General features: G+C 46.4%; 1 protein-coding gene across 1 annotated transcript; it reads left to right on the top strand.

Moving 5' to 3' along the window:
* Nucleotides 1-4,006: 4,006 nt before the first annotated feature.
* PPIL6 (peptidylprolyl isomerase like 6) lies at nucleotides 4,007-14,230 on the top strand. Its single transcript, XM_072857713.1, has 8 exons — nucleotides 4,007-4,093; nucleotides 5,381-5,476; nucleotides 5,923-6,111; nucleotides 7,606-7,668; nucleotides 7,835-7,982; nucleotides 9,310-9,366; nucleotides 12,532-12,667; nucleotides 14,119-14,230. The coding sequence occupies exons 1-8, from the start codon at nucleotides 4,007-4,009 to the stop codon at nucleotides 14,228-14,230; spliced, it is 888 nt and encodes a 295-aa protein (XP_072713814.1).
* The last annotated feature ends 874 nt before the right edge of the window (nucleotides 14,231-15,104 follow it).

The raw sequence follows: 15,104 nt of genomic DNA, 5'->3' as shown, positions 1-15,104 counted from the left end.
TGGAAGAAACATCCAGGCATAGTCTAGGTGAACCAGCATCTCGCTGTAGTATGCTTACTGCTCATCTCTGGCTAACATTTTAATCCTACCTGATTGAATGTATCTTTGGAATAGCAGGATGCAGAGCTTTGCTTTAGTTAGCAGCTCCCCACTCTCTGTCCTGCATGTTTTTTAAACAACTGCAATTGTAGCCCACTCTCTGTGCATTCCTGAAGGGGACCGATTCTGAGATGTGTTCATGGGTCTTCCCTTCAAACCACTGGATCCTCCTTGCCCTTGAAGGCAGCATGCCTCGTGGCTATTACAGCAGTCACCTGGAGAACTTCAGGTTGTTGTGAACAGCCCCATTAGTATACTGCCATCTTCAAAATCAGGTTATCTCTTTGGCTTTGCTTTAAATTTCTTGCTAAAGTGATGTCAGTTTCTGTCTTCCACCTGGAAGACTAAGTTTATGGAGGTCTTCCTTCTTTCTGGAGCCGAATCTGTCCTTTGTTCCCTGGCAGTGGGAAGACCTTTTTTGAAGTCTCCTGCGTTTGTTTCGACTGCTGGGTGATCTAACAGCTGCATAGTATCTGTCAGAAAGGACTTGTGGCAGCCCAAGGACCTGGAGCAGTGGCAGTGGTGGCCCTCCCCCTAGTCATCATAGCACACTGCTGTGGTTCAGCAGCTTCAGCAGATAAACTGTGCAGTGCTTCCTCTCCAGGTATTTGCTGTGAAGTTATTTGGCATTTGCATCTTCAAGAAGCATGGCATTATTCTTTACACAGCTTTCAGCAGGGTGATCCTGTAGTCGTTTGACTCACCCTTCACCAAAATGTCACTGGGTGACCCCTATCAGCTCTCCTGCCAGAGTACCTTCACACGGGGGCTCTCTCTCAAATGTTGGGTTTATTTAGTTAATCCAATCTGCCTTTCTGTCCTCCTTCTCAGTCTCTTTCAGATGCTATCTTGGACTGAAAGGAACTGAAATGGCTGCAGCTGCAGCAGGTGGAGAGGTCTGGAGCGAGGAAACCCTCTGACAATCCTGCAGAAGCAAAACTCTCAGGTTTCGTGTCAGGGCACGTGTACACATTTCAAAGGACTTCATGTGTCCAAGACCATTAGCTGCCCGGCCTTTGAAAGGGTTTCAGTATCATTGTTTAAATGTGCTGTACAACTTCTTGTGCTTTCCATACTTTTCTTCGTGGTAATTGTCGCTCTCTCCAAACCGAACGCAGCACGGCACATCTGCCGCAGCTGGCGGGGCACAGCGGTACCAGCAAACTCCTGTCTAACTCTTAACACCAGCAAAACATTTATGCTCATCTAAGAAATATGAATAAGCTTGCAGAACAATGTCATATTGTTATAAACAGGTAGCAGAAAGAGGCCGAAATGAATAATCCAGTTTAAGATTTTGATATATATAATTTTGATAATTGGCAACCAGTTGAATAGATTTTTAATGTACCTGAATTACAAAGGGATGTGAAAAGAAGGGGAGAAATAAAAGCCAGAATGGATAGAGACAGCAAGTAATCGGTGGCTCTTGGCTTGCTCTTTTTTTAAAAAAAGCCCACCGTAAATTTGCAGAGAACAGTCCTGTACAGCTAGTCATATTACTAGCTTGTTGGCTAATAATATTAAGCTTGTTTGGCTAATTGTTGCTTTTCTGTACAGCTAATAATATTGTTTGGCTAATTGTTGCTTTTCTTCTTGACTTTGACTATTAGTTGACTATTAGCGGCATGTTTATAGTTAATTCCCTTTCTTGCCCACAATGACAGTAAGAATTTCCATGCCTAGAAATTATCAGTAAAAAAAAAAAAAATAGCTAAATTTGTTTTTTTAAAGAAAAAGGAGTAAGAGGAGCTAGTCATATGTATGTGCACAATTACATTTCAGGAACAGAATTTGTGTGTAAATGTAAGAACACTTAGCAAATGCACATATCAGTCTGTTTTTTCGAAAATAGTATGCAGTGGATTGCTCTGGTTTTAATACTTACGTTTTGTAGTACAAAAAGGAGGAAAGAGGCATTTTAAAAGGCAAAATAAACTTCAGTTGCATTAATCTGTATCAAGCTAAAAATACGGATGTAGCGAAAAATAGGTAGTGAACAGAATATTTTCTGAAGTGTTACTGATTTTATATTTGACTCTGGGTATGCTACTTCTCTTCTTGAATTTATATAAGGCTGCTACAGACTTTTTTTGGCTACAGCAGAAGCCATATGGTCTGGCCACTAAAATTAGGTTCTGCTTGTCACAGACCGCAGAGGCTCCAGCAGTCGTCGTGCCAGCCCTTGGGAGGAGGAAGGAAAGGGCTTTCCTTTGCATCGCTCAGTCACAGCCTACAAAACGTAGCTGCAGTTGCACGTGCTGCTCGCTGCGGTTACCTACAGTCACACCTCCGCTTGTCTGCTGCCACCCAGTACCTGTGTGTAAATTAAAACTGCCTTGTCTACTATAGGATTTGAATATATCCCATCATCCAAACTGTTTCATCTCCCTCAATTTTCTTTTTTTTTTTTTTTTTTTTTCAGCAGGACAAAATCATAACATGAAATGATAACATCTTGTGCACTGGTTTTCAGGCAAGGGAGCAGCTGTGGTAGCTAAACCTTCAGAATCTGATCGTCTTTGCAGTCTTTGTTAACACAAGAATGGAGCTCTTCAAATCCAACATTGCTGCAAATCCCAACAAAATAGTTACAAAAGTGTTGCTCTAATGAATCGCTGTAAGAAAATATCACTGAGCCATACACAGACCGGAGAAACTTCAGGGCTACATGGGGGAGCCCTTCTGCCACCTGCAATTTCTTTCTCAGTCTGAATTTTTTACAGGCATGGGTAGTTCAGAAACATCTCGCTGAGAACCTATAGGCTTTTTGGTTCTGGCTCTGTGGTTATGTACAAATTTAGCACTTTATAAAGCCATTTGGATATACAATTGCGAAAAAAAAGGTGCTTGTTGTTATTAAGATGAGAAATTAATATAATTTTTATTGTATTTAACATAGGTTTGTTCTGCAGAATACATTTTTTTCAGGAAAATCACAACTGTCTCATCTGCAATAGGATTTTGACATGCTAAAGATGTATTTTTCCTGGGGATGTGATGATTGTTGCATTGCTCCATGATGTCATGAAAAATTAGGCACATTTTTGACCTGACATACAATTCAGTTTTGTCACTTCTAACACCAGTGTCTCCTAAAATTCACTTTGCTCAGAGATGAAAAGTGACCTGACCCAGCCGTGCTGACAGAAGCCCGTGCTGAACCTACAGCTGTCCCACAAAACCGCTTTTGCATGTGCTGCGTTAGCCGAAAAGGAGCAAAGCTGCCGCGGTGGCACAAAGCTTTGCTGTGGGAGCCGCGACCCCTCTGGAACCGCTCCGTCCATGCCCTGTTCCGCTCTGCCCGGGCTGCTGGCAGGAATGATGTCTCAGCAGCGCTCAGCAAATACAGCTGTGGGTAGGAGTTTCTGCGTCAAACGGAGCTGCACACTTTACACAGGGTGTAATTAAGCTGTAAATCTCATTTCCACAAGATTTTGTGGGTGCCGGATTTTTACATGTCTGAAAAGCAAAGAAATTCACATGAAAAAGAGCCACCAAGGGGAATTAAACACAAAGATACTGGAAAATCCTTGAGCAGAGGCTCACTGCAGGCTGGGAGAATAACGGGGAAGCAGTGCTGTCGTGTTTGCTTATTCTTACCACTTTTTGCTGGGCATCTGCTGTTAGCAACAAGGTAATGACCCCATACTGACAGCATCCGTCATGAGCTCTGGAAAGAGCTGGCTTCAGTCCTCTGCTCTGCCACACACTTCCCTCTAATCTGGTTTTCCTTCCTTCAGGGGAAAACAGAAACCAGAGTATTTCCCACCCTCCCACAGGGTTGAAACCCGCTTACGTTAGGCTTGGCAAGTGCTTAGAAATGCGAGGGGGGGCTGTTGGTGTCCGCTGTTGCCGTGGAGCCGGGCTCTGTTGACGGACTGGGACTTGTGGTGGCCAAGGTGCCATGGGCCTACGGCGCGCGGCGGTGGCGGTGACGGTGGTGGGGCTGCTCCGGGATCCGGCTTTCCACATGGCCAAGTGTGTGGCAGAGGTAACCCCTGGGCTTCAACCCTGGAGTCGGGCTGGGAAGTAAATAAGCAGAGGTACGCCTGCACCTGGCAGCAGCTCTTAGGAAGAAAATATTCTGATTTTTGGGTTTCTGCTCTTCTTCGGCGCTGCCAGGTGCAGGCACAGGCACCAAGGCTTTACAGGCTGCCAGGTCGGCGCTGTGGGGCAGGGGGTCTCTGTTGCAGCATCCTCGCCTCCTTGTTCCTACACCTCCAGGAAATTTTACAGCTGTGCAGTGCTGCCTAAGGTGTCACGCACATCGCAGCTCTGCCCGACTTGCTCGGCAGCTTATGACAAGCCCCTTAACGCAGCTCTGTCGGTGCAGCTGAGAAAGAAAAGAGCTGCAAACCTCACGGGGTTTCGCAGTCTTTTCATGAGAAGCTCAGCTGTGCAGCGGATGCACAGCACGCAGCCCACCGTGGGGTGCACAAAGCTGACCTTTATGCCCTCCCTGCCCGTAAGTTTATCTGCCAGGCTTTTCCCCAGCATTACTTAGAGCTGACAAAGCTCTGCCATCTGTCAGCAGCCCTAAGGACAAGCCAAGCCGATAGCTGCAGGGGGTGTGTGCCTCTTGGCTTTTTTCCTTTTTTTTTTCCAGCCACCGTCCCAACAATAGCAACAGCAACTGGGAACTTAATAGAAAGTCACTCCTTCGCTTTATTCTGTTTAAGGCCAGCTGGGCTGGCTTTAAGCCCCAGCTTGTGGCACTTGTGTACAGCCCACATGGAGATGAGGCTAAATCCATGGACAGCAATGTCCCATATCTGAATAGCGGTGTACTCCTGAGGCAATGGTACAAGCAACGGGGACTGGAAACATTCACCTTGCAGTTTTCACCAAGTCACTTGCTTGCCCCAAGGCCCTGGGCCCAACCTCCTGGGACAACAGAGGACTGCAACTCCCCATGCCTGAAAAATGCATGCAAAAATGCAGTGATGATGCTCAGAGACATCTTTGAATATCTCACTGCTTACATCCATCTCATGTGGGAGTGGGAGGGAGTACCAGTAGAATTCAATAATATTTGTGAAGCAGCCCTTCACAGAAAAACAAGACACCCACTACATCTGCAAACAGGAATTTAGAACGGTTTGCATGTACTTCTGCAAGTGTCAAGAATTACGCCAGAGGCATGAGGGGTGCAGTGCAATAACTGGATTAGAACATGGCTTAGGCTGTAGTTCATGAGGGAAATACAAGCTGTGATTGGATGGGGGGAGCATATTAAACTGCTTGTAAGCAATTTTTTTTCCTTACCTTGATAATCTAGGCTCTGAAGCTGAAGTTTCCAAGCAAGTTTGCAGATCCTGTAATACAGCCTTTAGTAGAATTTGCATGGCATGAATATTTGCAGGAGAAAAAGAAGGTAACTCTCGTTTCCTCAGGTTGTTTTGGACACGAGTCCTCTCCCCGGGGCTGCAGCATCTCGCAGCTCGGTGCCATCTGCAGATTTCCGAAGTGGGCTTTTCCACTCCGCTTTATTTAATGTCCTCAGAGACCTTCAGGGCAGGATGGGGCTCTCCGGGTGCTTTTCCTGTTCAGACTGAGCTGCCCCTAAAGTGACACCCAGGTGACTGTCGTCACGATAATGTACCGTAGCAGCAGGATCCAGACCTTTAGGGCACGTAACTGCATGCAGCATCAGCACACCTCACCAAAAGCTGCCCAATCCCTTCCCCTTGGCAGGATTTGTGGTTTGAAAAGTAGGAAAGGCATAAAAATATCACAGGCATGATGGATTGTTACTGACTGCTTCTTCACTAAAGGTGTAAATAATCCCTGGAGGCTTTATGTTGTCCCTCTGCAATGCAGGAACTGAGAGGTGAGGTGTGGGCGTATGCCTCCTCGGTGATGTGCTTCATTGGTGGCCAGCTGCTGGGGGACGAGAAGGAGCTGCTTAAGTGGTCTCACCATGAGTGGGACTATCGCGACTTTAAGCCCGAGGCACTTTACCAAGCGATTGCTGAGGATTTCTACATGAAATATCTGAAAAACAGCCAGGCAAGTAGCACTGTTTTACGAGAAGAGTGCAAGGTCTGTAAGTGGCTGGAGAGGCTCTCAGATGAAAGGGCAGATACCACGAGGAGGAAGGAGGAAGGTTCAGCTTTGGGCCCCTCACTACAAGAGAGACATGGAGGTGCTGGAGCGTGTCCAGAGAAGGGCAACGAAGCTGGTGAAGGGTCTAGAGCCCAAGTCTTCTGAGGAGCGGCTGAGGGAACTGGGGTTGTTTAGCCTGGAGAAAAGGAGGCTGAGGGGAGACCTTATTGCTCTCTACAACTGCCTGACAGGAGGTTGTAGAGAGGTGGGGGTCGGTCTCTTCTCCCAGGTAACAAGCGGTAGGACAAGAGGAAATGGCCCCAAGTTGTGCCGGGGGGGTTTAGACTGGATATTAGGAAAATTTTTTCACTGAAAGGGTTGTCCAGCCTTGGAACAGGCTGCCCAGGGAAGTGGTTGAGTCGCCATCCCTGGAGGTATTTAAAAGATGTTTGGATGAGGTGCTTAGGGACATGGTGTAGTGGTGGACTTGGTAGTGTTAGGTTTACGGTTGGACTCGATGATCTTAAAGGTCTTTTCCAACCTATACGATTCTGTGATTCTGTGATTCTGTGAGAGCGAGCACAGCGCTGGCAGTTTCTTGGTTTCTGCCCTGCGATGGCAGGGCCAGAGCTGGGGATGGAGGGGCTGGCGCGGAGCATCCCCTGCCAAGGACGAGGACGGCAGAGCCTCCGCACCTCTTGGCAACCAGGAAGAGGCAAACACTAGCCCTGTTGCCTGACATGTATTAACTGCTTCAGGGCTGAACAGTCCAACAAAAGCACATTGCTGACCATGCTGCAAATGTGCTGCTCCAAAATCCCAAACCACCCAGCCCTTGGATATCAAAATTCATGGGTACCCTTATTCTTGGGTACCAAAAGCCCAACTCCAAACCTCTCCTTTCCCAGCCAAGACCCCCTGAAATGCCATGGTGTCATGAGGTGCAATGTGGCCGGTGCTGACACAGTACTAAGAGCAGAGAAAAATAAAATGTCATACTAAAATGAGTAACATAGAAGCTATGGCAATGTCATACTGAAATGAGTAACACAGAATCTATGGCATTGATGGCATGCAGATTTGAGGCTGGCTGTGAAGAGCGACAAATATCCATTTTTTGGTGGAGTGGCCGGCATTCCTGTGGATTCATTTATTCCTGCCTGTATTGTATGGGCTGCAACAGGCATGTAAATAAATAAATGAGGAAGAAGCAGGCCCTGCCGAGTAGGTCTCTTTAACACAGTTACGATTATTTCTGCCCAGAATGAAGTGAAACATCCTCTACCTTTTTGTTTATTTAAACAAACTAGTAGGAACACTGTTGTGCATTGACAATCCTGTGGACATTTTCTGAGACCATTCACGCCAGGAGGCTGGACCCTGGCCTGCGTTAGGAAGAGAGTGCAGCACGAAGAGCAGGCCTTTCCCTCACTGCATTTGTTTTTCTGCTCTAAACAGCACGTGTTTGTGTACCTGGAGATAGCCATTGAGGAACAGCCCGTCGGGAGGCTGCTCTTTGAGGTATGTTACAGAGGAGAAAAGCAAAAGCAAGAAACAAGTCCACCCAGCACGGTGGTTTCACCTGCTGAAGGAGGGGAGACAGAACTCTGGCCAGTGGATGTCAGCTAGGAATTTCACACGTTGTCAGCTATGAATTTCACACGTTTTCCTCTTCTTGCTTTTGCAGCTCTTTTCGGACGTGTGTCCCAGGACCTGTGAGAATTTCCGCGCCCTGTGCGCCGGAGGAGCAACATCTTCCCGCGATGGCCGAGAGCTCACCTACAAAAACTCCCTTTTTCATCGCCTCGTGAAAAATGGGTGGATCCAAGGAGGAGGTGCGTTTCTAGGTGTCCTGAGTAAAACTGAGTTACAGCACGAGGCGGGGAGGATGATCTGCATGAATAACAGTCTTCACCCATGGAGACATAACTCCAGGACAAAGCTAATCTCTTAATTAATATCTAGATAAAAAACAGAAAACATTTTCTCTTTTAGCCATCTCATTTTCTAAAGACAGGAGAAGTTTGGATAATTTGTTCTTTTGATTATCCAAGACCTTTTCAAAAGAATTTAGGGAACTAATTGAAAACATTAAAACTCTTTTCCATAAAGTTCTTTGGTAAGTAATTAGGAAACTAATTGGAAACATGAAAACACTAAGAATATCCATAGGAAAACATATTGTTTTATAGAGAGATTAACTTACGGAGGCATTTAGGCAAGTGTCAGAACCCTTGCAAACGTGCTGGTGAGTTGTCTGAACACCAGCGCTATGCCTGGAGTGTGGCACCGAGGCGGAAGGCACCACGAATGATGGGTGACACAGCTTGCCTGACTGACATCCCCAGGGAAGTCAAGATAGGTGTATCAGAAGGCATTTCCTTTGTTACTCCCTTTTGGTCTATCATACATCTTACCTACATGTATTTCTTACCTGTGTTTGCTTTGCTCCAAATGTGAGTGCTTAAATCCATTTCAAGTTTATACTTTTAAGATATACCTCCTACTTTTCATGAATAACTATGCAGATATCTATGTAGTCCATAAAAGCAACCTAAAATTACAAGCTTGCTACTGTAGAGGACTAACCATAACATGACTGGTATAAGACAATGTCTAAATAAAGTAACAAAACCAGACTTCTTTAAAAAAAAATTTTAAAAAACAGATGCATCAGGTTTCTTCAGCGCCTTACTCATCAGAAATCTGGTTCAATAGGAATTTCTCTCCTATCAAATCTCTTTTCTCAGACAAGTTAGTGGTCTTAACTCACTATAATATCACAGCCGCATTTTCATCCTTCCTTATTCTAACCCTACTCCCTCGGACAGGCGTCCTTCTCCAGGACGCCCCTTCCTCGGCTGGCCACTGCCACCGCAGGAGCTCTCCCAGCAGGAGATGCTGGACCTTCTCAGAGGGGCAGCGATTAAATGCGCTCTGTGAAATAGTTCTCCATAGAGAGACCATCTCTTGGGATGGAAGCAGAGCTCTTCCCAAAGTTCTGATAAAATTTCAGTAGTAAAACAGAAAGATGGACGCAGTTGTTCCCCCAGGCTGATGTGCAACCCATGTCTCTGACCTCGGCTGAGCTGCTCACCGACAACCCCCAATAATGCCTGTGATAAACCTGGTCTCTGATTGTTACTTTTATCTATCCTGCAGACATCATAACTGGAAAGGGAGATGAAGGAGAGTCAATTTATGGTCCCACCTTTGAAGGTATGGTTCCTCAGCTATTTTACTGCGCAAATGGCAAATTTCCGCAAAAATCAAGTTGTTTACCTGACCCTATTCACAGAATAACCTGGGAATTTCCTTTCATCTCGCTAAAGCAAAAGGGTTTGTTTTTCAGTCAGAATTATTACCTGCTTGCATTAGCATGAGTGGACTGCTTTAGCGAGGTCACTTTTTGATCTGTAACCTTGGCCCCCTCCTCTGATGTCCCCTGCCTGACGCTCAGCTCCACCAGCCCCTTCTCCCTGCCTAAATGAGGGCTGATGGTCACCCACTCTCCTACTTCAAACTGCGAATATTCGCCTTGTGGACAGGACCTTAGAAATGTAGAACTGGATTAGCTACAGATCTCTAGGCACCCGACACCTCTAGTTTAAATGCATTTAAAGTAGTGGAAGTCAGCTTTAACTCTAGATTTCCTGGACCTCAGGCAGCTTTTCAGGCTTGGGGACACCGCAGGCATCGCTGCCAGCAGCTACGTGACTCTGCTGATGTAAGGGGAGTTACTTCTCAATCTCACATAAAACCATGAAAGTCAAGAAATGACAAACACGAGCTAAGTTTAACAAAAAATGTTCCCCCATACTGGTATAAAGTAATAAAATGTAAAGAAAAGAGAACATTACAACTTGCCATATTTAAGAAAAACAACCCATATAATTGACATAGACATTTGGGATCTTCTGTTTAGATTAAATGCTACCCATGAAGATGTTTTATGACAGTTAAATCACTTTCAAAACTGATTTATGTTCCCTTATATAAAAGCTTTCCCCCTGCCAATGGCACAAACGATGTGACATTCAAGCAGGCTGGGCAGGAGCCAACAGAGAGCTCAGAAACGCCAAGTGTAGCTGAAAACTTTCTTTCCCAAGACGGTGAAGAGCCTACTCGTGAGGAGAAGCTGCTTTCACCTCGAGGGCCTGGGACAGATGGAGCAAAACCTGGCTGGAGGCGGGTCGCTAGCCCACTCTGCCCAGCCAAGTCGCAGCGCTGGTGGGCAGGAAAGCTGCTGGAAGTGGAAGCCCGGCGTGCAGGATTTAAGGCAGTAAATGCTACAGGCTGCCTAGAGTGGGTAGGAAGGAGCAGAAGTCACTTCTTTGATGCTGGAGCTCCTGAAACAGCAGCAGGCCTAGACCCTCGGGACACACGTATCTCAGAAAGAATATAAGCTGGTATCAGAAAAAAATAGGACTGCATGTTTAAGTGTTTGCAAGGCAGATGTCACCCAGGATTTAAAAGTTTGTGCATCCTCTTTTCCAGCAATGCTACCCAATAGATTTGTGCTAGTGCACATCTCGCACACTTTCTGTTCAGGTAGAAATTGTCCGCAGAGGAAAATGAGTTTGAGCACACGTAGGCACCTCTGCATACAGGAGAGCTGTGGCATGAAGCCCCAGCCCAGGGCGCAGCGTTTTGCTCCCAGCTCCATCCTCCTGCTCCAGGCAAAGCTTGTGCTTTCCCTGTGCTACCCAGGAAAGAAGCTGCCATGTCATGTGGGGAGGTGACAATGCGTCAAAAATCGCTTAAGTAATTTTAAGGTGGATTTAATTTGGAATCTGTCAACCTTGAAAGTGTCTCTGGAAGAGTTTTATGACCAATATTGCACATACTCCACGTGTTGATGCATTAAAGGAGCGGATTGCTAATTCTTCCCCTCCCCGTTTCTAATTAAAAGTTGCTTTTCATCCTTGAGAAAGGTGTTTCCTTGGGTATGCCCTTCTATATTAAGGCCTAGATTGCTTTCCCAGTACTTCCCGCCAAACTATTTTACACTGAGGGCAGAGGATAAATATCTTCGATATTTGAAAAGGGCGAGAGATGCCTCTGTCAGCCAGTAATGTTCTGGGAGATGCCGTGCTTGGCACACATCCAGGCACTGCAACGACTGCTGAAATTAATGGGATGCAACCGCATTTTACTGTAATGAGCTGAAAGGACTGAGGTAATTAGAGAGAATCACTTGGACTGGAGCGTCATGTCATAGGACAAAGCATCCTACTCCAAAATTAGCCTGCTGAAGTAATCTTGCAAACCGCAAGGCAGCAGTCAGGGAGTAACTGTTCATTTAAAATTTAATTACCATTTTTATGAATCAGTTTCTGAGAAGGGCACTCAAACAGGGTAAAAAGAATTTTTAAAAAAATCAGAGAACAATAAATTCTAAACATTTCTACAGTTTCCTTCAGGCTTGTTGAGAGCTCAATGGGGCTCTGGACTGCTCAGTGTGATCAGGTCGGAGACAGGTGACAGAGGAGGCTAGGATCAGTGCACCCCCTGCTCCCCACCTCGTAGTCAGTCTCCCCTCCCCGGAGGAGAAGGAATCAAGTTCCTTTCCATCATCCCCCAAACCCAAGCATGCCTTATGTCAAGTCAGCCCTCTTGAGAGCTGTATCTTCTCTCCCTAACCAGTCCCTCCTCAGCCAGCACAGAGGATCTTCTTCACCTCCTCACAGCTCTCGCTGGCTCTTGCCTTGCGTCTCCCATCATCTGCATCCTCTCCTTGCCCCAGCTGCTGAATAAAGCTTCTGCTCTGGGAGCACCCTGACCTCCTTAACTAAATATCTGCTTTCCATTTACTCAGCTCTGTCACTTTATTTGGCTAAAGAATCCCTCCCTTGTGAATCACTGAGCACCAGGAGCAGACAGGCATCCCACCCCAGTCCTGCCCTCACAGCCCTGTCTCTGCTCACAGGGGATGCTTGGAGCACCCGCTCTGCCTCCCGCCTTCTTCATCCGTACGGTGGGAATAATCCCAAATAGCCACAGGGAAATGCTGCACTAAGTGCCCCGAGCTCTTCCAGCAAGAGGCATTACAGACTGACAACGGGGAGCTGGAGACATCGTTGCTGTGGCTCTGACATTCAGAAATACCTAGAGCGCTTTTTCATGAATATTTTTCATTAGCTTCTTTAATGGCTTAAGCACTAGACATTAGTGGGAAGCTCTTTCTAGGAAGGACATTGATTCAAACCAGACTTCGCTCACATGAGACTTGATGAGACCTTTGGGGGAAAAGGAGGAGGGAAAGGGAGAGTGGAGAAGAAGGAAAGGGGAGCTTGTGGGAGCTGGCAGAAAGGAGCTGTACGGTGAATAGCAGGAAAGGGAGCAAAACAACTGCAGCTTTTCATCCTCATACTCTTTCCCTAGATGAAAGCTTCTCTGTCCGTCACAAGGGAAGAGGGGTCCTCGGGATGGCCAACAAGGGCCGCCACAGCAATGGCTCGCAGTTCTACATCACCCTCCAGCCAGCTCCCTACCTGGACAAAAAATATGTGGCTTTTGGGTAGGTACGCACAAGCTTCCCACTGCAGCGCGTGGGAGGTTGCCCTGGCCCCGCAGGACATTGCCGCCCAGGAGGAAGTGTCCATGAAATCCCTATGGCAGCTGCAATGCGGATGCCTCTTGCCAGGGGGAGAATGGATAAGTCAGATTTGACACCCATCCCTCTCTTTCTCTGCACTGGCCTGGCTTGCTCAAGCTGGAAAACCCTATGGCAAAGCTAAGGCAGCTGCTGGGGCCTCTCCAGGATGAAGGCTACGAATCCATGCCTGCCCAGCTCGGTGTGAGCCAAAGGTGGGCTCTGATGGACAGGGGGGTGTTGAGCAAAGCCTCCGGGCTCTTCTCTGCCCTTACGAGCTGAAATAAATTATCTTAGTGAATGCGTGCTGAGAGTTTGTTCTCAGTAGGTCAATGTATAGGGCTGGCCCTGTTAAGATTTTTAGATTTTCAGGAATGTAATAATGAAAACTATTGCTCTGAGCAGTATGTATTACCATAGAGAGAGAAATTCAGTGCAGTTTCCATGTAACGACATCATGGAGAAAGAGAGCATTTTTAAAGGAAACGAAAAGCGTAACTGTCTAACCCACAGAGAACAAACTAAAAGCAATTGCTGGCTGGATATATTTATAACCAGTGGCATTCACTTCAAGTTTCTGCCTTGCCACCGGCTCTGTGTAATCTGAAAAGTGCGGGATCCATGATCTTATAGCCAGGCCCTCTTAAATCTGAGTGGGAGTTTAATCCCAAGGGAGCAAAAAGCAGCCACAGCACATGATGAGGACAGCTGGGCACTTTCCAGTCCTGTGCTGGCTCAGTCCTTCTGACGTCCCTGCTTGGGCAAGGGCTGCCTGCAATGTCCTCCCCGCTTGGTACCACTGTGCTGGATGGGATGGGACAGGATGGGGTGGGATGGGATGAAGCTTTCCGGAGCACTGCTGGCATCAATCGCCATGCCAGCACCTGCAGGAGGCACAGCTCGTGCTCCCACAGCGTGGGAGCAGGACAGGCTGAAAATTGTAAAGATTGCAAAATGTTGGACTGTTTTCAGGATTCAGATTGGCGCTGTGAAGGAAGGAAACGAAAGGTATTTCTCAGAGAGTCACTTCTAATACTGTCACTTCTGACGACGTGTCTCTTGACTTCTTTCTCCTCAAAAGTAATGGCCATTTGTAGCTGGGGCACATGGCACAACGCTTACTTCTTTAAATAAATGTAGCTGCATAAAGTGATAGTATTTTCACGTCTCCTAAAATGCCAACTAGAGGCTACTTAACCAAGAATTGATGGTGTTTGCAGCTCCATTGTGAAGAACAACTTTTTAAACAGCAGAGTGTGTGCAGTCTGTCAGTAGGAAAACAGTGCCTGGGTTTGTTACAGCCCCGCACAAGCCAGAGGCTGCAGAGCTGGCTCCGGACAGAGATGGATCATATGTGCACTTTGTCCCTCCTGTAGGCAACTGATTGAGGGCACGGAGGTCCTCCAGAGACTGGAAGCCGTACCTACATATAACGAAAGGCCTACGGTAGCCTGCAAGATTATTAACTGTGGGGCCTTCGAGCCATGATCGCCAGCTGGTCCTCCTGCCTGCTGTAAGGTAAAGCACTATTTTCCGCTCAGCTTTTTACAGACCTTGACGGCTTTCACTTCAGGCAAAAATAAAAGCACTTCTTGCACATCTGAATGGCTTGGAAACGTCCTTTTGGCTTAAAAAAAAGTTCATATGCTGTTATAAAGCACTTTTACGGGAGTATAGAAAAAGACTTGTGAACATATCCCAGTGCCAGTCTACAGTTTATGGGAAATGGTTTTAATGTGATTATATAGTGACAAGCAGATATGATAAAATGCACATATAGCTAAAGCATGGGTGGGCAGATGGATACACACCTATAGGGACAAAGCTAACTGTTCTTGGCTAAATTCTGCCTCTACCACAACCTCCACAGCCCAATTGCCCTGCCAGCTTTGCCCCACATAGCTCAGGTACTAGATGTAGTCTGCATATGGTAACTCAGACATCTCAGAGGAAAGGAGGAAATACATGTTTGCAGGACTGTAGCCTCTCTGAATGCCATACATTTGATCCTGCACTGACTACTATAAACTAAAAGCAACGCCCTTGAAATCAGGTTGGGCTGCCTCAGGCTAAAACCAGGAAAATGCTAGAGCCACTGTAAGCTTTAAGTAATTATTTTTGGCAGATGGTCTCAAATAACAAAAATGTGACTATTGCCACTAAAACAGAGAAAAATATTGTTTATAAAGTTACTGCAAAACAGGAAATTTTAAGGTTACATGTGGATGCAAATATATAATACACAATGATTGCTAGCATCAGAGATTTCTTGTGCAAGATCTCGCTGATGTACAGTGCAGAGCTCAGGCATGGATGGCTTCAGCGGAGGATGGCAGGTAAGCGTTAAAAGAAGAGAAGACGT

Source organism: Ciconia boyciana, chromosome 3 (genome assembly GCF_034638445.1).
Source record: "Ciconia boyciana chromosome 3, ASM3463844v1, whole genome shotgun sequence".
NCBI classification, from domain to species: Eukaryota; Metazoa; Chordata; class Aves; order Ciconiiformes; family Ciconiidae; genus Ciconia; species Ciconia boyciana.
The sequence above is the reverse complement of the archived record's forward strand: the minus strand, read 5'-3'. Positions and strand labels throughout refer to the sequence as shown.